The 24,570-nt window shown below is 43.1% G+C and overlaps 1 protein-coding gene across 5 annotated transcripts in view; it reads left to right on the top strand.

Moving 5' to 3' along the window:
- KIAA1549L (KIAA1549 like) overlaps positions 1-24,570 on the top strand; it is a 307,083-nt gene that overhangs the window by 157,385 nt on the left and 125,128 nt on the right. For 2 of the 5 annotated variants that reach the window (XM_032166306.2, XM_032166305.2), the window contains exons 2-6: positions 10,811-13,363; positions 13,776-14,387; positions 16,767-16,882; positions 19,927-20,146; positions 20,989-21,122. In XM_032166306.2, the coding sequence (XP_032022197.1) occupies positions 10,811-13,363; positions 13,776-14,387; positions 16,767-16,882; positions 19,927-20,146; positions 20,989-21,122 (3,635 nt within the window). The remainder of the gene's footprint in view (positions 1-10,810; positions 13,364-13,775; positions 14,388-16,766; positions 16,883-19,926; positions 20,147-20,988; positions 21,123-24,570) is intronic. The other 3 variants (XM_032166308.2, XM_058446946.1, XM_032166307.2) reach the window with 3 other exon arrangements.

Raw genomic sequence — 24,570 nt, 5'->3', positions numbered from 1 at the left:
TGCAGTGGGATGTGCACGCGGTCAGGGCTGAGGGAGGAATGGGATTCTTCTTTTCTTTCTATTTTTCCATCTTTTCTAAATTTTCTGTAATGATCATGTAAACCCAGGTCAAAAAGAAATGAAAGTGAAATTCTATTACTTTTGAAATGGGGAGGCGGAGAGGCCAGTCGCGGCGGCTCACGCCTGTAATCCCAGCACTTTGAGGCACCAAGGCAGGTGGATCTTTGAGGTCAGGAGTTTGAGAACAGCCTAATCAATATGGTAAAACCCCGTCTCTACTAAAAATACAAAAAATTTAGCCAGGCGTGGTGGCGGGTGCCTGTAGTCCCAGCTACTTGGGAGGCTGAGGCAGGAGAATTGCTTGAACATGGGAGGCGGAGGTTGCAGGAGCCGAGATCGCGCCACTGCACTCCAGCCTGTGCGACAGAATGAGACTCTGTCTCAAAAAAATAAATGAATAAAATAAAATGGGGAGGGAGAGGTATCAGCTTTATTTTTAAACCTGATTCCACAAAAGATTACCAACAAACTTCTTAAAAAAAGAAATAGCTGTGAAAGAGCTTTGAAAGTTAAAATGCTTCTATCAGTGCAGTCAACAGAATCTTCTATTTGCTGGCATCACTTCAAGGCATGGCAATTTGATTCTATTAACTGGTGCATTTCGTTTTAAAAAGCCCCAAGAGGAATCACGTTAGGCAAGAAGGTCCCAGATGCCAAACTTCAGCACTTAAGGCCGTGGAAGGGTTTGGTGCGTAAGTGGGTTGGGGGTGGGTGGATGCTTCAGCATAGCTGTGGCTCTTAGTCCATCTCTTTTGACCTTCTGGGAATGGAAGCCTGACAGGTCTTGGTGATTTAGAGCCGTGCTCAGTAATGTTTGCCAAAACAGCGCTGGAGAGAGACACATCATCAAACTCTGAAGAATGAGGCAGCTCTGTGGGCTCCAGTCTTCTCAGACCACTCTGGGAGAGTGGAGCCCACCCCAGATCTGGAGATGGAGGAAGACTGACTCCTTCCCACGTGGTGCAGAGAGCCTTGGCTCTAGAGTCCAAGGGCTGAGTCACACTAGGCTGCAGAATAACTCTTGGTGTGACCTTGACCAAGCCAGCCCTTGCCCTCTCTGAGCTCTGGTTTCCTCATTGGTAAAATGGAGATAATAATCTTCATTCTCTATCTCACAGGTACTGTGGAAGAACAAGGTGAGGTGATGGATATGAAAATATCCTGCCCACTATGAGGCATGCACAGATGTTTGAGATTCTGGCAATCCATGATTTGCAGGGATTTCTGAGTTCTGACTGGAATCCTGGTCCTCTGAGAAAAATTTTGATGGCATCTATGCCTAGCCTGGACTGAACAAATAATGATAATAATAATAATATCAATAGTAGTAACACTTTTTGAACACTATGTGCTCTATAAGCACTATTCTAAGGACTTTACGTGTATCAGCTCATTTTAACCCTTCAAACCATTTGTGAGGTAAGTACTGTAATTATCCCCATTTTACAGATAAGGAAACTGACACACAGAGATGTTAAGTAACTTGTCTAAGGTTACTCAGTTAGCAAATGGAGAAGTGGGATTTGAATCCAGCCAGTCTGATTCTAGGGCCTGATCAAAAGCTGCAGATATTTTTCTCTGACATACAAGGGAGAGGAGTTTGGCATCTCCATGAATGTTCCTTAATTGATTTCCTTCATTTATTTTGTTAAAGAGCTATTAGTGATCTAGTTTGCTTTTCTTTAAGTGCTGCCGTTAAGGAAACACCAGTGGGCAGTGAATAGGACAAAGTGGATGGTCTTGTGACTGTTGTGGGAAATGCAGCCATGCTTATACCGACACCTTGGGAAGACTTTCTTCTCCCTCAGTGTTTCCAGCAGTCAAAGAAAGGGACACTGCTGATTGAGAAAGAACACCACTGTGGCTGGATTACAAGAGTAGTTTTGAGCAAACCAGGAAGCAATCCAGGGCAGCATTGAACCTGAAGGGAGAATACTCCTTAAGTAGCAGACTGTGGGGTCTGTGATAAAAGCATCATGACCGGGGGACTGACATAGCCCTAGGCCTGACGGGGGAGAGGATCAGACAGGAGGTGACAGCAGAAGGGGAGCCTGATCAGTACATGTGCACTTCCTTTAATAGAGGTTAAAGTTCTGTTTGCCACATGGCGGGAATAATTAAGAGTGTAGCAGCATCACAGCGCGGGTCTGAGTCTTGTGTACAAGAACTGAGAATGATAAACTAGCAGCGCTAAGAGCCTCAGGAAGACAGAGGCCTGAACAATCTGTCATTATGCATCTTGGTGTAACCATGTGGTTCCTGAGATGTGGGGAGTCTCAGGAGGCAGTTTGCACTGTTTTTTTGACATTAGTCAATAACAGGTTCTATGTGTCCAAACCTGGCTAAGCACTTTCTTAATTCCTTTTATGTTTCACAATGATAATAAACTGCTCTCTGATGCGTTTAGTTCAAGGCTAAGTTTAACATTCATGGGATTCTATGCAAATTTGCAAAGCACAGAAAAACATTTGATACTTACCCTGTGTGTGCATACGTGCACGTGATCCTAATTTGTGGAAGTTATTAAGCCTGATAGTCTTACGAGAGTGACTTGTCACTTTCCTGAAGCTCTGAGAATCATGGTTTTATTTCAGCTTGTCTGGCTCAGACAGGCTTAATGAAAATGTATGTGTATAAATTGTGTATTGAATAGGGTTTTGTATGACTACCCACTCTTGTTTCCTTGAGATGGGAAGGATGACTCATTTTAACTTTTTATTATTTTGAGAGTCTTTATCTTGCTTGCTTTCACCCTTGTTTCCAACATAAATCCATCTCTGTTCCTATCTTTCCTCATCCAGCACCTCCCTAAATTTCTTACCATTTAAGCTACTTTCCAGCAAAATTCTTTAGACTACTAATTCCCCCTTGTGGGAAACACTGTCAGTCCAAACACAAGGGGATCGTTGGCTTTTCCCTGGATGGGCAATCATTGTAAACATTCAGAAAAGGCAGCCAGTTTGGGGCTTGTGCAGCAAACCATTACTGTCTGTCTCCCTCTCGTGTGTAGGACTTACCTTTGCTTTCCACAATTTTTTTTTTTTTTTTTTTTGAGACGGAGTCTTGCTCTCTGGAGTGCAATGGCGTGATCTTGGCTCACTGCAACCTCTGCCTCCCAGGTTCAAGTTATTCTCCTGCCTCAGCCTTCCGAGTAGCTGGGATTACAGGTGCCCACCACCATGCCTGGATAATTTTTTTTATTTTTATTTTTAGTAGAGATGGGGTTTCACCATGTTGGTCAGGCTGGTCTTGAACCCCTAACCTCAAGTGATCCGCCCTCCTTGGCCTCTCAAAGTGCTTGGATTACAGGCATGAGCCACCGTACCTGGCTGCTTTCCACAATTTTTTTGAAGACTATTACCGTATTTGTGAGCAAACAGTAATTCATGTCATTTAGTCTAAGTAGAAGAAAGTCATGGTTTTTTGGGGGAAAGGAGAGACACTGGGGAGTCAGTGGAAGTTTATTGATAGAAACTAAAATTCAGTAATTTGACTAGAACGGCTTGGTATTTTTTTTTCTTGAAAAATGGAATTAAAAAATAAGAGTACAGCCTGTTTCATAGCAACATTTCAATGTGTTTGCTGGTGTGGTTTTGTTTCTACTCTTGCAAAGCTCTTTTTCTCTTTAAATAACTTCCTCCAAGTCTCAGGTGCTATGTTAGAATCTTTATTTCATGACTCATTCTCTGTGATGTTCCAAACAAACTTACTGACTTGTGCTGCTTTTTGACTGTCTTGATGGCAACTTCTCACCATTCTTCATGCTACTCTTCAGTCATGATACCTTGTGATCTCCCTTCTTCCTACTCTCCTGCTTCACCATACAATATTCCAAAGCTCCCTACTTCCTACCTGTATTAGTTTTCTATTGCTATGTGACAAATCCCCATAAACTTTGTGGCTTAAAACAACATACATTTATTATCTCACAATTTCCATGAGTTGAGAGGCTGGACACAGCTTATCTGCACAGGGTCTCACAGGGCTGCATTCATGGCATTGGCTGGGCTGTGTTCTCATCTGGAGGTTTGGCTGGGGAAGAATCCATTTCCAAGCTCACTCAGGTTGTTGGCATAATTCATTTCTTTGTGGCTGCCAGACTGAAGCCTTTGACTTATTTCTGGCTATCAGCTCTAAGAGGCTGTTTATGGTTCCTAGAGACACCAGTAGTTCCTAGAGGCCACTCACAGTTCTCACCAGCTGGGCTTTCCCATTGTGGCCTCTTAGAAGAAGTCTGCTTGCAATATGGGGTATTATATATGATCATATAATCACAAGAGTGACATCCCATCTCCTATTCTGTTGTTAGAAGAAATCACAGGTTGGCTGGGCATGGTGGCTCATGCCGGCAATCTCAGCACTGGGAGGTCATGGCAGGAAGATCACTTAAGCCCAGGAGTTCAAGAGCAGCCTGGGTGACATGGCGAAACCCTGTCTCTACAAAAAAATACAAAAATTAGCTGGGCTTGGTGGTGCGTGCCTATTGTGCCAGCTGTTAGGGAGGCTGAGCTGAGAGGATCCCTTGAGCCAAAAAGGTTGAGGCTGCAGTAGGCCATGATCACACCACTGCACTCTAGCCTGGGTGGCAGAGTGAGACCCTGTCCCCCCTCCAAAAAAAAAAAAAAGAAAAAAGAAAAAGAAAGTCACAGGTTCTGCTCATACCCAGAGAAAGTCACAGGTTCTGCTCATACCCAAAGAGAGAGGATCACAAAAGGCATGACCACCAGGAGACGGAGATCATGGGGTCACATCAGAGTCTGCCTGACATACCACCTAGATCAAATTTTTACTTCACTGCCTTCCTAAAGTGTCTTTTAAGTTCTCTGTGATTTGGTTTTGCCCTATTTCTCCTAATTTATTTTCTCCTTCTCCCTAATAAACATCAGCTATCTCTCATTTCCTCCTCAAAATTTGTCTTTCTGTCTTATGGCCTTCCATAATGCAACTTTAATTAATACAGATATGTTTTACCTAATTAGCATAGACATAATTCTAAAATCTTGTGTATAAAGCAGAATTATTTTTCATTGAAGTGAAGGGTTCTTAACCAATTTTTGGCTTCCTAATCCTTTTGAGAATCTGATTAAAGCTATAGAGACTCATTTCCCAGAAGCGAGGGACACGACCACACATATACTATTTCAGTTATTATTACAGTACAACAAACCACCCCTGGCTCAGTGCTATAATACGACAAGCATTTTATTATGCCCATGGTTTTGGGAATTCAGACAGGGCACAGTGCAGATGGCTTTTCCCTGCCTCATGATGTCTGGGCCTCAGTTGGGACGATTCAGACAGCTGGAGTGATTCAAATGGTTAGGGGAAGAATGGTCTGGAGGTTTCCTCATTCATGTGTCTGTTGTCTGGGCTGGCATGCCAGGCAGGCTTGGCTCAGCTGGGACTGTGGATTGGAGTGGTCAGGCCTAGCCTCTCCACGTGGTGTGGGCTACTCACAGAGTGGGGGCTGGCTTCCAGGAGAGAGAGAGGGAACATCCCAAGAGCGAGCATTCCAGGAGACCAAGCTAAAGTGGCTTGGCCTTTAATGTTGCTTTGGAAGTCACATGGCATTATTGGTCAAACAGACTCAAGCCCACTCAGGTTCAAGGAGAGGGGACATAGACACCACCTCTCAATGGGAGGCGTAAAGGAGAAAAAACTCAAAACATTGCATGTGTAAACACAAACTATTTAAATCAATAGTAGAATCTGGAACTCTGAGAATTGAAAGGGACCATAAAGGAGGATCTGTTTCCATCTTCCATGCAGGGCTCAACTCCTCTTTACAACATTCCCATCATCTTGAGCCTGGACCACTGCAGGTGTTTTCTGAGCACTCTGCCATCAGCCATTGTCTTTTTCCCGTCTGTTCTTCATGCCAGGATGGTTTTTCCAAAACAGAAATTTGCTCCTGTGCATCACCTGCTCCCATCCTCCCCATCAAACTAAAACCTACAATGCTGCAGAGGGAGGTGATGGCTACTGGAGCAATGGTCCAGCTGTCGCCTCCCTCTGCGGCCTTAATCTTGCCCACCTGCTGTTCTTGATCTAGCTGTGGTTACCTTCTGTCAGTTCCTTGTACTCGTGATGGCTCTTCCTGCCATAGGGCCTTTGCATATGCTTGTTCCTTTATGTGGAATGCTTTTCCCTACCCTCTTTGCTTGGTTAACTTTTATTCATTCTTTGGATCTTGATAGTCACTTCCTCAGGGATGTGCTTTCTGACCTCCCTGATCAGATCATAGGACTATGGATCTTTCATCTGTAACATTTATCATTTTTCATTTGAAAAATGCTGGTGTCCATATCTCCCATAGAACTGTGAGTTCCATGAAGCCAGACACCATGTATGTTTTTCCTTAAGACGTTGCTTAACCCAGTGTCTGGCATACAACAGGCATTTGCAGATGGAAGGTAGAAAAGGAAGGAGGGAAGAAAGGAAGGAAGGAAAAGTGAGATGAGATGAGTGAACCTAAAATATGCACTTTGGGGAATTTCTAATGGTGGAGAATTCACTGACTTTAAGCCAGCTCATTTTGTTTTCAGTAGTTTTAATAATCAGGGAAATGTTTCTGTTATTATTAAGTTCTGATCTCTCTCTTTATACCTTCTTCCCACTGTCCCTAGTTCTGTCCCTGGAGCACTAAATAACACATCCAGTTTCTTTTTCACATGTTTTAGGGAGATTGTGGTTTCTTGAATCAGTCTTTTCAAATGTTTACTGACATAATTAATACCTGCTATAACAGTGAAGGGTAAACTGATACCCCAGGGTCAATGACAGGCACAAACATGTCTTTGAAGGCCTTAGTTTTATCTTGGATCAGTCATTTGAATTTTGCATTCTACTGAAGAATATATATTTATCTTTATATATGAGTATGTTTCCCCTAAATCTTTAAATAAAATTGATACTTGGGACTGATATGTGTATTAGTCCATTTTCATGCTGCTGTAAAGACATACCCGAGACTGGGTAATTTATAAAGGAAAGAGGTTTAATTGACTCACAGATCAGCATGGCTGGGGAGGCCTCAGGAAACTTACAATCATGGCGGAAGGTGAAGGGGAAGCAAGGCACTTTCTTCACAAGGTGGCAGGAAGGTGAAGTGGGGAGAGCCCCTTATAAAACCAGATATCGTGAGAACTCACTATCCTGAGAACAGCATGGAGGAGACTGCCCCAGTGATTCAATGACCTCGACCTGGTCTTTCCCTTGACATGTGGGGATTATGAGGATTACAATTCCACGTGAGATTTGGGTGGAGACACAAAGCCTAGCCATATCAATATGCTTTTCCAGGCCCGAAGTTTTGAGTACCACCAAGGATCTCCTCACTCCAGTGTGCAGATGGGGACTCTCCCTTTATTAACCGTTTTCCTTTTTATAATGTAAAACACCTCCACAAAGATCATGTACTAGCACGTATCAGTTTCTTAATGTTTTTCTTAAGATGCGACACTCAGAATTCATCCCACCTGACCAGGTATGCGCTGGATAGGGCAGAGAACGGTGAACCGGATCCCTTTGAAAATCAACTAATTTTTAAAAATTATAATAGTGGTTATCTCTGGGGAGAAGAAAGAGGGAACCCAGAGAGATACCAGGGACAGGGCTCTAAAAATGTTGACTCTGTTGTTAAGCTAAGAGGCACATGAGTGTTCACTTCATATAGATATTATTTTCTAAATACAGATACATATAGATATTTTACATGTAGATATTATTTTCTAAGTATGAACTATTCTACTTAAAGAGTGAAAAAAATTAATGTAACCTAAGGATTTGTCATTTCTTTGCCGGCCTATATTTCTCTTCTAGTTCATAAGGAACTCTAGTCAACTCTGCCTACAGATAGCATAGGCTATTCTTAAAGGGAAGTGCCTCCATCCTGCTCCTGTCTAGGTAATTTTTGGACTAAGGGCAAGCCTTTCTGTCTAATCCTAATATATGTCTTCCTTTAGTAATAATTTCAGTCTGTTGACATGTGTTTGAAACACGTTTTTCTGTAATTCATCAAATCAGTTCTTCTGAATTTGGCATCATTTGGTAATTCAGTGAACATGTTTTCTCCCTTGGCTTTATGTGTACCATTGAGGTTTGTTTTTTTTTAGTCAGTAAATTTTGAGGTTAAATGTTTCTGAGAAATATCCCAAACATATTCCAGCAGTCAAATATGTTTGAGAAATATTGGCTAAACAAAGTTTAATTAAACCATCCAATATCCTACTTATTAATTTTTTACTATATACCTCTTATGTTTTCTTGACTATGAGACTTTTCTGAGCCTTTATTTACATGATGATGGGAATATGCCCACATAAATTCCAAATCCACTCTGGTATCACTTTCTGAATACGTTAGGGTAAGTTAGGTTATGTTTCAATGACAACCTCCAAATTGCAGTGACATAAAATAGCAAAGGCTAACTTCTTGCTCATGCTACCTGTATATCCTTTGTCAGCAGAGTCCATAGGGGACGCAGGCTGGTGAACCAGCAAACACTTTGAACATTGCTACTTTCTTCTTTCTCTTCCTTCTTTGCCTTCTCCTTCTGTTTTTCAGTAGCAACTTCCTGAAGTATGTTGCTAGGTTTTGTTTCTTTTTGTTTTGTTTTGCTATGGAGAAAGAAAGTTCCGGAGAGTCTTCCTCCAGCACTTAGATGTTCTAGCCCAGAAGTGACACTTGTCATTTCTGCTTACAAATTCATTGGCTGGAACAAGTTACATGGCCCCCATCAACCACAGAAGTATCCAAGATGTTCGGTCCTCCCATGGGCTTAGAAGTGGGAAAGCCGGAAAGATGTGGTCAGCATCATTAATGAGTTTCACATGTGAATCTCAAGCACTTCTCAAGATTGTTCATAGAAACTTTTCTTCATGAGACATTTGGAATACTGTGCTTCATAGGAGCTACGTTGGGAAATACTAGTTTCTAGTCTGGAAAACAACAAGGTCCAGTAGAAGCAAATCCACTAGAGATTGTCTATCTTCACTTCAGCATGGAGTTTTCCATCAGTCTCTCTTGGCCGTGGTCATTCAGTCAGTTACAGATCCCTTGGTATCAGCCCCCATTCCTCCATCCTGTTTGCAGATTTTTTTTTTCTTTTTGTGAAAGAGTTTGCAAAACTTCCTGCTGAAAGCAAAAGCTGCTCAGCCTGTAGCATCCTTTTTCTGAGTTACAAGGCTATATAACTGAAACAAGATGAATTTATTTTGATTCTTGAATCCATGAGTTGGACTTGTGGTTAAATCCATTTAAACGAAGGTACAAAAGAAGAAATCCTACACAGATTTCACCTGACATCCACATAAAAGTGGATTCTAAAGTTTAACTGAAAAATACAAAAACGCAAAAATACCTTACACAGATGTTATATTTACCCATATAAGTAACCAGGTAAGACTGCATGCAAAGTGTGAAGTTGAGGCTATCTAGGAGATAAGCAACATGAACAGGGAGGATTGAGGCATGAAAGCAGCATCCACCTTCTGTGTAAGATTGCAAGTGTCTGAGGGGGGAATACCTCCTTAGGCTGCATGTGGTAACGTAGAAACACAATTTCCATTGCAAACCATGAAGCAGTTCCTAAGGAGGGCATGCATTTTAATAAAATACTATGCAGACTTTAGTGTCTTGGAGCTATATATGCATTTTACCACTTATTTCTATTTGAGGTGGGCCAGTGGAGGCCAGAGGGAGTTTTGGCTCTTCAGAAAGCACCCCAATGATCCTGATCTGGTGATCAGGAGACAGTCAGGCTGAGCTGGGCATATGATTACGACCTGCCTAGGAGATGGAGTGGTTTCTCTTATAAAATCAAGTCAACAAGCCGGATGTACTATTGGCTTATACCCTGATGAGTTCTAAAAATTATGTAAGGCCAATTTCTTGGGTGTCTGTAAATCCCAAGAATGGGGAATTTTAAAAACAAGAAAAGGAAGAATGAGAAAGGAATTTTTCAGAATATTGCCTAATTCAGAGTGAACTTCCAGCTTTCCAAGAGTTGTTTCCTTGCCTCCTTTTTGCGAAGGTCACCAGCTTATGCCCTGTCTCCTTGTCTGTCTGCCTGTGGGGCCACACATGAGTGTTGATAGTTCTGGCCTCTGCAGGTGCTTATAGTGACACCAGGCCCTGTGAAAAGTGTCTCCTTCCTGGTTTTTCTTTCTGAAATAGCCTAATCTGAAAGAAAATCTCCTTTGCTGTTTGACATGGCATGAATGATAGCACCTGGAATCCTTCTAAATCCAGGAAGATAAATATGTTTCATTGGAGCCATCTTTCCAAATGCAGACAACCTCAAATATTTCATATGAGATGCCTCAGGGTCCTAAAAAAGATTCATGCTTGAATACACAGTTCTTCTTTAGTTTCGTGCATTTTGGTTTCCTGGATGAGGTTAATTTGGTGTCACTGGCCATGGCAGTTGACCACATTCAGCTTTGCAAGTTTCACAGTCCATGCCTTGTAGGTGGGACCAAAACAATTTTTTTAATACACAAGTATTTTCCACATCTTTCCTTAAGCATCACTTCATCAGAAACTGCTTCCCACCAACCCTGCCGTGTAGGTTCACTGCAACATTTTCCTACTTGATATTATGTAATTTGTTGTTTGACTCTGTTTCCTGAGCCTTCTGTGATGGGTCCGGGCAGAGCCTGTCTTGCACACACCTTTGTCTCCAGCACCTGACCACAGCAGGCACTTCATGAACATCCAACACCTGACGGCCTGATATTTTGTTTCACAGGAACAGACAATCTACAGATGAATGTCACCCGGATTCCAGAGTCATTTCCTCCCGGGAAATTGTTACCAATTTCACCAACATGGCCTTTCACAGAAGTCAAGTCTTCCTCAGCAGCAGACAGAATCAAGACCGTGCTGGGACAGTCCTCTGACAACACAAGCTTGCCACAGTCAGCCCGAACCCCTACGTCCAAGACACACCACAGAACTAGGGCTCATGCGGACTTCTCTTCTTCCCTTTACCAAGGAAGTGGACATAGCGCCTCCCTCGAACCTTCCAAGGATTCTACCGAGTCCCTGGTCCAACCGGGGCCTAAAGGGGGACAAGAAGCAGCCGATGTGTCAGGTTTGCCTCTCACCAGCATGCTCCCCTCGTTGTCCACAGTCCCGTCAGGGACATCCTTCAGTGCTATCCCCCCATCCCAGCCAGTATGGGCAGGGGCTTCCTCCATTTCAAAGCATCCCCCAAGGTCAGACATTCCCACACTCCTCCTTCCACCTCCATCCTCTTCATTGGCTCCTGACTCACCTCATTCCATCATCTCTGAGCCAGCAGAGCAACCCCTCAAAGTGCCGTTAGTTCCCCAAACAGCTCCAGCCAACCCCTCTTCAGGTCAGAACATAGCTGATCCCCTAATCCCATTTTCTGATGAAATGGACCACACTCCATCCCAAAATGCCCAGGATCTCATAGGCATCCCTCATCTAGGTGTTTCTGGATCCTCAACAAAATGGCATTCCAAGCTGTCCCCAACAGAGGGTCCCCATTCAGCAGGCTCATCCACACCTGGGTTTTTGAGCCCCATGGCAGAACTGTCCCATTCGTCTCCCCCTCCCCCAGCACTTGGAAGTCTTCAGCTTCCAGATGGAAGCCCCTCATGGTCAATGTTGGAAGTGGCTTCAGGTCCTGCATCCACCCAGCAGATCAAAGCTGGGGTGCCTGGAAGAGTGCACAATGGGGTGTCTTTGCCAACTTTTAAGAATACAGAAACAGCGACCCATGAGGCTGAGCCTCCACTTTTCCAGACTGTAGAATCAGGGGCTGTAGAAATGACCAGCAGAAAGCTGTCCTCTGCCACTGCAAATGACTCTGCTAACCCGCTGCATTTGTCAGCAGCTCCAGAGAATTCCAGAGGGCCCGCCCTTTTGGCAGAACACACCTCTTCTTTGGTGCCTTCTCCTCTGCATATCACCACACTGGGTCAAGAGCAAGCCATCCCTTCTGGGGCAGTTCCCGCATCACCATCAACTGGGACAGCCGACTTTCCCTCCGTACTTACTTTCCTCCAGCCCACAGAGAATCATGCCTCCCCATCTCCTGTGCCAGAAATGCCCACTCTTCCAGCAGAGGGCAGTGATGGGTCCCCTCCTGCAACCAGAGACTTGCTCCTCTCAAGCAAAGTTCCTAATCTTCTTTCCACATCTTGGACATTTCCCCGGTGGAAAAAGGACAGTGTGACAGCCATTTTAGGGAAAAATGAAGAGGCAAATGCGACGATTCCTCTCCAGGCCTTTCCAAGGAAAGAGGTTTTGAGTCTTCACACTGTAAATGGATTTGTCTCTGATTTCAGCACCAGTCGTGTCTCATCTCCCATCATTACAGCACCAAGGACAAATCCCCTTCCTTCAGGATCGCCTCTACCTTCCATACTCTCCATACAAGCCACCCAGACTGTTTTCCCATCTCTTGGCTTTTCCAGCACCGAGCCAGAGGCTTATGCAGCTGCTGTGGACCATTCTGGGTTGCCAGCTTCAGCTTCCAAACAGGTGAGAGCATCGCCCTCCTCCATGGATGTATACGATTCCTCAACAATAGGAGACATGAAAAAGCCAGCAACCACAGGTGTTTTCTGGAGTTCTCTTTCAGCAGAAACTGGATCCCTTTCCACAGAATCAATAATATCTGGCTTGCAGCAGCAAACAAATTATGATTTAAATGGACACACAATTAGCACCACAAGTTGGGAAACTCATTTAGCTCCAACGGCTCCTCCCAGTGGTTTAACTTCAGCTGCCGATGCCATAAAATCTCAGGATTTCAAAGACACTGCTGGGCATTCAGTGACTGCAGAAGGGTTTAGCATTCAGGATCTAGTCCTCGGTACGAGCACTGAGCAGCCTATGCAACAGTCAGACATGACCATGGTTGGAAGCCGTATAGACCCCTGGCCCACAAGCAATAACAACCATTCCACAGACTTCCAAAGAGCTGAAGTTGCATATTACTCACCCACAACTCAACATTCTGTGTCTCATCCTCAACTACAGTTGCCCGACCAGCCAGCACATCCACTTTTGCTAACCTCATCAGGACCAACTTCTACAGGTAGCTTGCAGGAAGTGCTTTCAGATGGAACAGATACAGGTTCTGAAATTTCCAGTGACATCAATTCATCACCTGAGAGAAATGATTCCATACCATTCCAGAACATCTTGAGATATCACCCTGCTGCTGAATCTTCTGTATCGACCAGTGTCTTTCCCAGGACCTCCTCCAGAGTGCTGCGGGCTTCTCAGCACCCCAAGAAATGGACAGGTGCAGCCACTAATGCAGGTAGTTTGTTTCCCGGTACCCCTAAAACAGGCATGACTGCTTTTGTGGTCAAAGCATCTTCAAACTCAACGCAGATACCAGCTTTGCTCTGAAGGAGCTCATACCCCCTATCAGGAGTGAGTTAGTAGCCCCAAGTAGTCACCTCATTGATCCTGTGCCCACCTGAGCTTTCGAAACTATTCACAATGTAAGCATCCTTGCTATCAACCATAGCTGTGCTGTAAGTGGCATTCTTGTTATGGTTAATCAACTTAATGAGCCTAGACTTGTTTTGCCTAAGTTCTGTCCACTGCAAGCCCAGATTGCAGAGACTTCACCCTAGCAAATCCATAAGTTACATCCATTCATCATCAGAACAAGTGACACGTGCATTCCAAGCCAATGACAAACTTTGTTTTTTCTCTCTTTACAGCGGACACAGTATCGTCTAAGGTAGAGCCAACAGCAGCAGCTGCCGTCACATTGTTTCTGAGGAAATCAAGTCCACCTGCGCTGTCCGCAGCCCTGGTTGCTAAGGGCACCAGCAGCAGCCCTTTGGCCGTGGCCTCAGGACCAGCCAAGAGCAGTTCGATGACTACTCTTGCTAAAAATGTCACAAACAAGGCCGCATCTGGCCCAAAGAGGACACCAGGGGCAGTCCATACAGCCTTTCCATTCACACCAACCTACATGTATGCAAGAACAGGACACACCACGAGCACACATACAGCCATGCAAGGAAACATGGGCACTGCCTCTGGCCTATTGTCTACAACTTACCTCCCCAGGAAACCACAAGCCATGCACACCGGCCTCCCAAACCCCACCAACCCGGAGATGCCCAGAGCATCCACGCCACGCCCACTGACAGTCACGGCCGCGCTGACATCCGTTACAGCCTCAGTGAAGGCCACCCGGTTGCCACCGTTGCGAGCAGAAAACACAGATGCTGCCCTTCCTGCTGCATCGGCTGCAGTGGTCACGACTGGCAAAATGGCATCCAACCTGGAGTGTCAGATGTCCAGTAAGCTCCTGGTGAAGACAGGTATGAGACCACTGTTCTGATCTGAAAGCAGCAAGCCTGGCCTCAGAGATGTAACAATAATGTTTATTTTAGATCAGTGGTCCTCAACCAGGGGAGATTTTTCCACCCTCCCCCAGGGACATTTGGCTATGTCTGGAGACATTTTTGGTTGTTATGCTTGGTGGCTGGAGGTACTACTAAAATCTGGTGGGATAGAGACTGGGGATACTGCTCAACATCTTACAATGCACAGAACAGCCCCAACAACAAAGATTAATCCAGCCTAAAACATCCATAGGGCCAAGGTTGAGAAACCATGAGCTTTAGCAAGTGTTAGAGGAGAGAGAGCCTGATGTGGCATGGATTCTAGTCCTAGGATCAGTCCTGATATCAGAAGCCCCAGGAAACCACGGTTCTGCCAGTGGGTCTAAGAATGCAAAGGTACTGTTTTGCGTCAATGATGTCTCACATGAATGAATGATGTGGTTTGTAAAATACAACATCTTGGGAAGTGCTACAGAGTTCAGAAAGGCTTTTGTCATGCATTTTTTCAATTAGCTGATAGCAAAAATACAGCTTCTGCACACTACATGGGAGCCCAGGATTTCTTTTGATGTTAGAAAGAAGACTTTCTTGAAAAAGTGGGATGGGCAGCACCAGAATTGTGAGCAAGGATGGGATACGGTCTTTTAAGCCCCCACTCCCCAGATGTAGCAAAGCAGGCCTAGAATGCATGGAGAACTTTTAATAGTGTGGCAATGTTTGCTATAAAAAAAAATTAGACAAATTATTTGAAAGAGCACGCCAATGTTGAATGCTCACATCCTCCCTTCCTCCTCACCCCACAAAGAATTAAATGAAATTATATCTTGAGACATATCCTATTCTAAAATGGGAAATTGGGAAATTAGGCATAGCAAAAAGTACAGTATCTCTCTCTGTTTCTCAAGAAATTATACCATCTGGGTTTCCACTCTCTGTCCCCGCTCCATTCCACTCTCCTCTGGGTGGCAGGCAGCCTTGGCCCCTCAGAGGCAGAAGTTGGAAACATTCTCTTCTCTGTCTTCTTCACAGCCTCCCACCAACCCAGCTACATCTAATCAATCACCAGTTCCTTTCACTTCTACCTCCTGGATACCCCTTCTCTCCATCGTTATTCACACTGCCGCTTCCCTAGTTCACACTGTCATCATCACTCACCTAAATTTCTGTAACAACAGCCACATTTCTTTCTCTGCCTTCAGAGGCCCCCCTCTTCAATCTGTTCTCCAGTCTGTAGTCGAGAACCTTCTAAAGTGCATTCCTTTGCTTAAAACTCATTTCCCATTGCCCTTAGGACCAAGCTTAAACTTGTATATACGGTAGTCCCCTCTTATCTGCAGCGGATCTATTCCAAGACCCCCCCAGTAGATGCCTGAAACTGCAGGTAGTACCAACCCCTATATCAACTAGGAATTTTCCTACTCATACATACCTATGATAAAGCTTAATTTATAAGTTAGGTGCAGTCAAGGTCAACAACAATTAGTAATAAAATAGAACAAATATAACAGTAGACTGTAATAAAAGTGATGTGAATGTGGTCTTTCTCTCCCTCTCTGACTCTCTAAATATCTTATTGTACCATACTCACCTATTTTCAGACTGTGGTTGGCTGCAGTAAATAAAACCATGGAAAGCAACACAGTGGCTAAGAGGGAACTGCTGTATACTGAAATATTTTGCTTCTTTCCCCTGCGCCTTTGCACTTAGTACTCCCTCTGCTAAGAGTGGGTGAAGGCAATCTCTTCCCCCTTGTCAAATTTCACTCTTGTGATCCTTCAGAACTTAGCTGAAGCATCAGTTCCTATGGAAATTTTCCCTGATCCCCATCCCTTTACCAAACTCAGGGCTGGGTGCTCCTCCTAGGAGCTCTGGCAGCATCCTAGGCTTCCCTTCAAACAACACCTGTCACATTCAATCCCAAATGCCCGTTCTCTGTCATGCGTCTCCATCCCACTTGCGAGGTGGGGATGGCACCTTTCTGATCCAGGGTTGTTTGAGGCTGCAGCACTGAGCTCAGGGCCTGCACCTAAGGAGGCTGTCCATGAATGTTGTTGCAGGAAATTCATCGCATGCACTGTCGAGCCGGCTTTCAAAGTCAGCGGCAGCATCTGTCAGAAATGAAATGCCACCAGCATACCAGCTCTCTCTCTACTCGGGTCACACAAATGGCTAGGGCCTTCTTTCCTTAGGACTTTAGCAGGACCCACAGAGCTACTACCCCAGCCCACCCCCTCATTGATGGCCCTGTGCTTACCAGCTCTGCCCAGAACTTGCAGAAGGTGATGGTTGGGAGGAGTGGAGGGCAAGTGAATGGTGAGGTTTGCCTGATTGTCATGCTTCTATTTTACCCCACAGTTCTCTTTCTAACCCAAAGGAGAGTGCAGATCAGTGAATCCTTGAAGTTCAATATCGCCAAAGGGCTCACACAGGCATTGCGGAAGGCTTTCCACCAGAACGATGTCTCAGCTCACGTAAGTGCTTTGCTTTGTAACCAAGCTAATCCATCACAGTCTGGCTCTTGGGTCTAGAATATGTTTAGGTTGTTTTCCTCCTTTCTAGGCATCATAACAACACTGGCCAGAAGTAGAATCTGTCTTCACTTTGGCAACTAGCTAATGTGTAGTGGCTCGAGAAAAAGGTCAAATTTTGAGATGGAAAATGGAGACTAATTGCTTTATGTCTAGATTTCTTTTTAAAGATTGAAGATATTGGCCAGGTGGGTGGCTCACACCTGTAATCCTAATACTTTGGGAGGCCGAGGCGGGTGATCACTGGAGGTCAGGAGTTTGAGACCAGCCTGGGCAAGATGATGAAACCCCGTCTCTACTAAAAATACAAAAATTACCTGGGCATGGTGGCAGATGCCTGTAATCCCAGCTACTCGGGAGGCTGAGGCAGGAGAATCGCTTGAATCTGGGATGTGGAGGTTGTAGTGAGCTGAGATCATGCCACTGCACTCCAGCCTGGGCGACAGAGTGAGTCTCTGCCTCAAAAATAAACAAACAAACAAGCCTGAATATATTGTTTTAAACCATCCCATTATCCCATCGTTTGGGAAAAGTATTTACATTGTTTGTGTAATTTTCTAGAAAACTCTCCGTTGCTTTTCCCCTTATTTTCGTCACTATCGTAAACAGTGATTTATTTCTGGACATTTAAAAATTACCCTGACTTGTAAATCGAGTCTGACTTTGCTTAAATTGCCCACTGCAGACAGGGAAGTCACATTTTTTCTTTTAATGCCAAGTACTGTTTAATGAGTGCTGGCTGATTTTGATGGCTTATCCAAGAGATGGAAGCTTCATTTTACATCTTTGGGTTTGATTCCAAGTTTTCAAACAGTAAATGCAGTTGGTAGTCGGTAGACTCCCATTTGCACCACTAAAAACTATTGCTCTGGCTTCTTCTTTTGATGTTCTGTCCTACAGCTGCAGTCAGCCTACTGACCCCCTCCCTCCCATCAACACCAAGGGCTAGAAAGGAGATTTGGCACATACTTTATTGATCATTGTCGATCTCTTTTATATATTTCTAAAAAAGAAGAAAAAAGAAAGAAATGCATTATATGAGAGGCTCTTATGATTTCTGCACCAGAAACTTTATGGGAAGTTGAAAATGTGAATATTTCCATTCAGTTGCCTGATACAATTTTCACTAATCTTCAGTCATTCTCAAACTACTTTTACAGTTTTGGTCTTTGCTGCATATCATCACAGACCAGTGTGACAATGAGTATAATTTTTTTTTAAGGGCTCTGTTTTAAAAACGTAAGCACATTTTTTTGAAAGGGCATTTGATGTTACCACCATAAATGGAAATCAAGATCATTTGCCACAAATAAAAGGTGATGGTAAGAATGAGAATAATGGAAACCAAACAGGCTAGAGGTTGTTGCTTGCAGAAGGCTCTAAGGCTGAGCCTGGTATCCCTTTGTTTGTTTATTTAAAAAAGGAATTAGCAAGGGTTAGAGAGATGTTAAAAGCAAATATTCACTAAACTGAGACTTATTCCTTGGGGTCATTAGAAGGGTTGAAAGGGAACAACTTTGTCACTGAGTGATTTAGTTGATTTAGTGTTGTCTTGTGCTGTGTCCATGTTCCATGGTGAAATACCTCTTGTTCCATTTAAAATCATCTTGAGCACCATCTTCAGGAAAAACTGAGGGGGAGCACACAATGCGGAGGAAGCAGAGGCACACCCATTCTGTTGCAAAATCAGCTGTCTTGCTTCCTTTGGAAAAGACACACGGAGATGCAAGAATATGGGGAGAAAGCAGGTGTCAAAAACTTCCTGGCCGGGCACAGTGTTTCATGCCTATAATCCCAACACTTTGGGAGGCCGAGGTGGGAGGGTCACTTGAGGCCCGCAGTTTGAGACCAGCGGGGGCAACGTAGTGAGACCTCCATCTCTACAAAACATATGTAAATTAGCCAGGTATGGTGGCACATACCTATAGTGCTAGCTACTCGAGAGGCTGAGGTGGGAGAATTGCCTGAGCCCAGGCGGTCAAGGCTGCAGTGAGCCCACAAAACGAAACCCTGAGTTCCAGTTTTACAAGATGAAAAGAGTTCTGGAAATGGATGGTAGTGATGGCTGTACACCATTATGAATGTGTTTAATAGCACTGAACACCACACTAAAAATTGGTTAAGATGGTAGATTGTATATTGTGTGTATTTTACCACAATAAAAACTTGGGGAAAAAGGAGCTGCATACATATATGTATGTGTATATATATGTTACTCTTTTCTCTGTTTTTCAAATATACAAATTCTGTAATAAACATTATATTTAATCTATTAAAACCAAAACAAATTAAAAAAAACGCTGAACTGTAAATATGTAACATCAAAAAAGAAAAAAAGAAAAAATAAAATAAAATCTAAAGCCTCAAAATCTTACAGTTGAGACAGAAAGAGCTCAGACCATCAGTGTCCCCTAGGATTCAGCTGTCGGCGAAATTCTCTGCGGTGCATCTCTGCCTTGGTCTTGAACCAATTTTCAAGCCAAGGACAGAGTCTGAACAAGTCTTCTGTCTGCTTCTAGAAAGAGGAATTCGCTTTACTTACTTCTTGACCCTTGCCCCAAAGGTGCCCCCACTTAATCTATCATTTCTACCTTTTAATTCTCATAAATGATGAGAAATATAAGAAAGTGATTTTCCCAGCATTTCATTCACTGAAAACCTCTTTGAACTACTCTCTCCTTCCTACCTTTTTGGTAATAATAATTGATGGTCACAGGATTATACTGAGGCACTTAAAGAATAAAAAAGATACAGATTTAATTCTATTCCATGAAGGTTTGATGTAAATTATATTTTGTTGTTTTTGTGATATTTTGAGACTTGCCAATCCAAATTATGCTTTATAGGATTGTTAAGAATATTTGTTGAACAAGAACATTCTATTCTCCAGTCTTGTTTCTAACAGCCGTGGTTCTAAGAAATACCAAGAAGAACTTAAAGTACTGTGGAAATAAACAATGGGGTTTGTGGGTCCATTTGTTTTGTAGGTGGACATTCTGGATTATTCTCATAATGTCACAGTTGGTTATTATGCTACCAAAGGGAGGTTGGTGTATTTGCCTGCTGTGGTGATCGAAATGCTGGGTGTGTATGGAGTCAGCAACGTCACCGCAGACCTGAAGCAACACACCTCACACTTACAGTCTGTGGCAGTACTTGCCTCCCCATGGAATCCCCAGCCTGCCGGCTACTTCCAGCTAAAAACAGGCAAGTGACTCGGAAGGAAGGGTTTTTCATCCATTCTTGGGTTCAGGGCAGTACCAAGTGGACACCTGTTTAAAAGCTCCATCGCTTGCTTCTGTGTCATTTTTTAAAGTCCCCGTGAACCTTCTTCAAAGGGTCCTGCTAATCAAATGTCCAAGTTCCTTGCACATCAGCCTAAACTCTTCCAACCCTAGATTTGTTAGAAATGTTCTATCATAGGAGCCTTCCTTCCCAATTTACAAACTTACTACTTTTGAGCACCAGGTACTGTATTTTATATTTCTTTCTATATTATCAGTGGGTACTGATAATAGTTGAATGTGCAAAAAAAAAAAAAAAATCTATAGTTTGGAGCAGTGGGTTCCAGATGCCACTAATGAGAATCTCTGAGTTTGGGTCTTAGAATATATTTTTTTCAAACTCTGTGGTGATTTCTGGTCTGCAAAGTTTGTAACCTACAAGAGTGGAGGAACTCCTAAAATCAAAACAACTTAGCAATGGAGGTCAATGATTTTCTTCCCTCCAAAGAAAGAGAAGGCATGATCTCTCTTGGATTATGATTTGTCAGTCTTTGAGCAGATGTCTACATATTCCAATCAAATAAAATCATAAAATCTTTTGCGTTGGTGGGAATGTCTGGTTCGATCGGGCTCTTAATTCTTCTGTGTTATAATTCATCTTAAGAGCCACTTTCAAAACTACAGTTGAACCTTGTCTGGCCTTATTATTTATTTGCCTAATTCCTCTCATCTAAAATCGTGCTATTTTGTATTATGACCACTGTTAAATCCAAGAAACTGAGACACGGAGCTTTAGTGAGCACTGATTGACTTCTCTCATTCTAGTGCTGCAGTTTGTGAGCCAAGCGGACAACATACAGTCCTGCAAGTTTGCTCAGACAATGGAACAGAGGCTGCAGAAGGCGTTCCAGGATGCCGAGAGGAAAGTCCTGAATACCAAAAGCAACTTGACAATTCAGGTAGGGAGGAAGGTGCTTCAGTCTGTGTAGCTGACAGACAACCACAATGCAGAGTCTGGCAAGAAATGACTTGGGTCTTCCCATTCAGAGCTGCCATGTATAAACGTAACTTTGTACCTCAGACGGTGGTGAGGATGTCTGGGCTCTGGCCATGACAGGAGGGATGCTGCGTCCCTGTGCACCTATTGTGGTTTTGGGGCTTTATATTCCTTTCCCCATGGGATGCTTTCTCAGGCCTTTCTAATACGTTTATTATTTTGAAAAGTTGAACTAGGCTGTACTGTATATGTCAAATGTCTAATATAAAATGAATACATGAATCAATTCTAAGTAGCTAAGTCACCAAGATTTGCCCATTCTGTGATTTTATGCATTGGCTTATATTCCAATCACCTTAGTTTAGACACATGCCAACACACACACACACACACACACACACACACACACACACACACGCATGCACACTCACACATACACATGCATTTTTTATTGAAGTCTTTACTATGTGCCAGGAACTGTGCTAAATGTTTTACAAGTATTTTGCTACATAATACTTAAGACATCCTTCTGAGGTATTCTTACTCCCATTTCACAGAAGAGAGAACTGAGAGGCTAAGAAACTTCCAGAAGCTCACACGGTAAAGAATGGAAGAAGGACCTGAGTCAATCCACTACGCTATACTCACGTCGATGCAGTGTAGAAATGGGGTCCTTAATGAAGCCTGTGTCAAACAACAGAATTCTTTCCCAGGGAAAATCCCTGGGAAATGAATCATGGCATGAGTGAGGAGGAAGTAACAGATGAGGTTAGAAGCTACAGGAGTCTAAGAGTTAAAGGGTGATTGATGGGAAAGTGTCCCTTGTAGGGGCTGCTTTTATTGGGGGACAGGATTTTGGATGCTCTAAACAGCCCTTTTAAACATTTAAACAGCCCTTTTAAAAATATTTAATTATTTGTAGAGGTGGAGTCTCCACATATTGCCTAAGCTGGTCTCCAACTCCTGGGCTCAAGCAATTTTCCCTTTGCGGCCTCCCAAAGTGCTGGGATTAGAGGCATGAACCACCACACCTGGTGCACCGTATTTTTTTTTTTTTTTTTTTTTTTTTTTTTTTTTTTTTTTTGCAATTACGTAGCTATCATCCGACTAAAGACAGATGCTTCTTAATGATATTCATCTAGCGCCCAATTAACTCTTCAATGTCTCTGTTTTGACTACTGAACTAAAGCCTTTGCAATGAGACCCAGCGGTTTTAAAATGGACATTTAGCATAAGTGAATTATCGGCAAAGCCAATATGATGTAGAAAGCATACAATTTAACTTGAGTGAGCAGCTTTCCTGTTCTAGATTCATCCAAAGTGTAGATGGAAGTATCTCATTATGATTTGGTTCGTGTTAGACGAAGATCTAAAAATGTGTCACAGACTGAAGATTTATGTAAGGAGTGTGACTCAGCTCTCTTGTGGGAACTCTTTTTCTTTCTGATTGGATTTGTGATCCTCACAGGTGCATGAGCCTAGTTAGATCTTGGCAGCACAGCATACTTTAATTGTATTCAGGAAGCACAGACTTATTGAGTGTCTGCTATTTATCAGGCACTGGGAAGGACACCAAGATGAGCTGCCCTTGGCCTTAAGAAGCCTCCTTGTGTTGTTGTATGGTAGTTGTGGGCCATTAGAGGAAACTATATAAATCAAGTAACAAACCTTCCTTGGAAAAGATGATAGGAGGTGATTCGAAGATTACATCTAAATAGATTTTAGATGCTCTTGAACATTTAAACAGCTCTTGAAATGAATGGATAATTGGATAAATTGTTTTTATTAACCCTGTTTCCATTTTTGCCTTGGCTGACAGGAAGCCCAGAGCCAAATTTGTTGCCTGGATTTAGTAACCCTCAGGGCCCCTATATTATGCATGGTAACTGCATGCTAACGTTCCCTTGGGGCTGTCTTTCACCAGGGCCTGTTTTTGTAATTAATAACTTTTCCTTTCATTGTATAATATATAATTTGTAAGGCACCTTGAATCCTTTGTGGAATAAGACCATGTAAATATTTAATTAATTTGCTCAGACAGTCATTGAAAAATCGACTTAAAAACTTGTATAGGTTTGGTATTAGGGACTAGATTACAGTGGACTCAATTAGGACGTTTTTGGTTGCCAGGGACAGAATCTAAGCTGATGAAGCTTAAGCAAAAAGAGGAAGTGATTGGCTCATGTAACTGAAAGGTTCACACTTATTTATTCCCACACAGTTGTATCCAGGTGATTATTTGATTTTTCATCAAGCTCTCTTCGTTTCTTGGTTGGCTTTGCTCTGCACTGGCATTGTCCGTGGCTCCCATGGGGTGGCCCCTCACAACCCCAGGTTTGTCTCATCCTTGTTGCGCACAGTCTTGTGGAACCAAAGTGCCTTTCCTGGTGTCATTCCAGTAAAATTCCTGGGATTAGTTCTCATTGAACCTACTGTGCCCTTTCTGGGCCAAGGAGGTTAAATGTCCCAATGAACTAGGCCTGACTACTCCTGAAACTTGGGTGGGGCAGCCCCATCCAGAACACATGAGCAAAGAGGAGAAATGGTTCCCTGAGGAAAATTGTGATGCTATCAAGAAGGGAGGATGGATGCTGGGTAGGCAAACAACAGCTTTCTGTTCCATCAGCCTATAGGTCTTCTTAGCTAAATGAATCATGGCATGAGTGAGGGGTAAGTAAGAGATGAGGTTAGAGGCTACAGGAATCTAAGAGTTAAAGGGTGACAGGAAAGTGTTCCCTGTAGGGCCTGCTTCTATTGGGGGACAGGGCATGAAATTCAGGGACCAGTGCCATGACTTTGAACCTGTAGGCCTCCTATTTTTGGAGCTAGTCTTAAGTATACATCAAGAATGACCTGACTTTTCTTACCTATAAAAAATTAGTGTATTAAAGAAAACAAATAAATGGAAAGACTTCCTGTGCTTATGGATTGGGAGACTTTATATTGATTGTTACTACCCAAAGGGATCTGAAGATTTAATGTAATTCCTATCAAAATTCCAGTGATTGTTTTTCACAGAAATAGAAAAATTAGCCCTAAAATTCCCATGGAATCTCAAGGGGCTTTGAGTAGCCAAAGCAATCTTGAAAAGGAAGAATGAAGTTGGAGGTCCCATACTTCCTGATTTCAAAACTTACTACAAAGCTACGGTAATCAAAACAATGTGGTGCTGGCATAAAGGCAGACATCTAGACAAATGGAATAGAACAGAGAGCCCAGAAATAAACCCTCTTGTATATGGTCAAATGTTTTTTGACAAAGGTGCCAAGGCTATTCAATGGGGAAAGGACAGTCTTTTTAACACATTAGGAAAACTGAATATTCACATGTGATCCCAAAAGAATGAAGTTGGATCCTTACTTAACACCATCTACCAAAAGTAACTCCAAATGGATCAAAGATCTAAATGT

The sequence above is a fragment of the Hylobates moloch genome, unplaced genomic scaffold (assembly GCF_009828535.3).
Source record: "Hylobates moloch isolate HMO894 unplaced genomic scaffold, HMol_V3 SCAFFOLD_11, whole genome shotgun sequence".
NCBI lineage: Eukaryota > Metazoa > Chordata > Mammalia > Primates > Hylobatidae > Hylobates > Hylobates moloch.
Note: the sequence above shows the minus strand (reverse complement) of the source record. Positions and strands in the feature narration are given on the sequence as shown.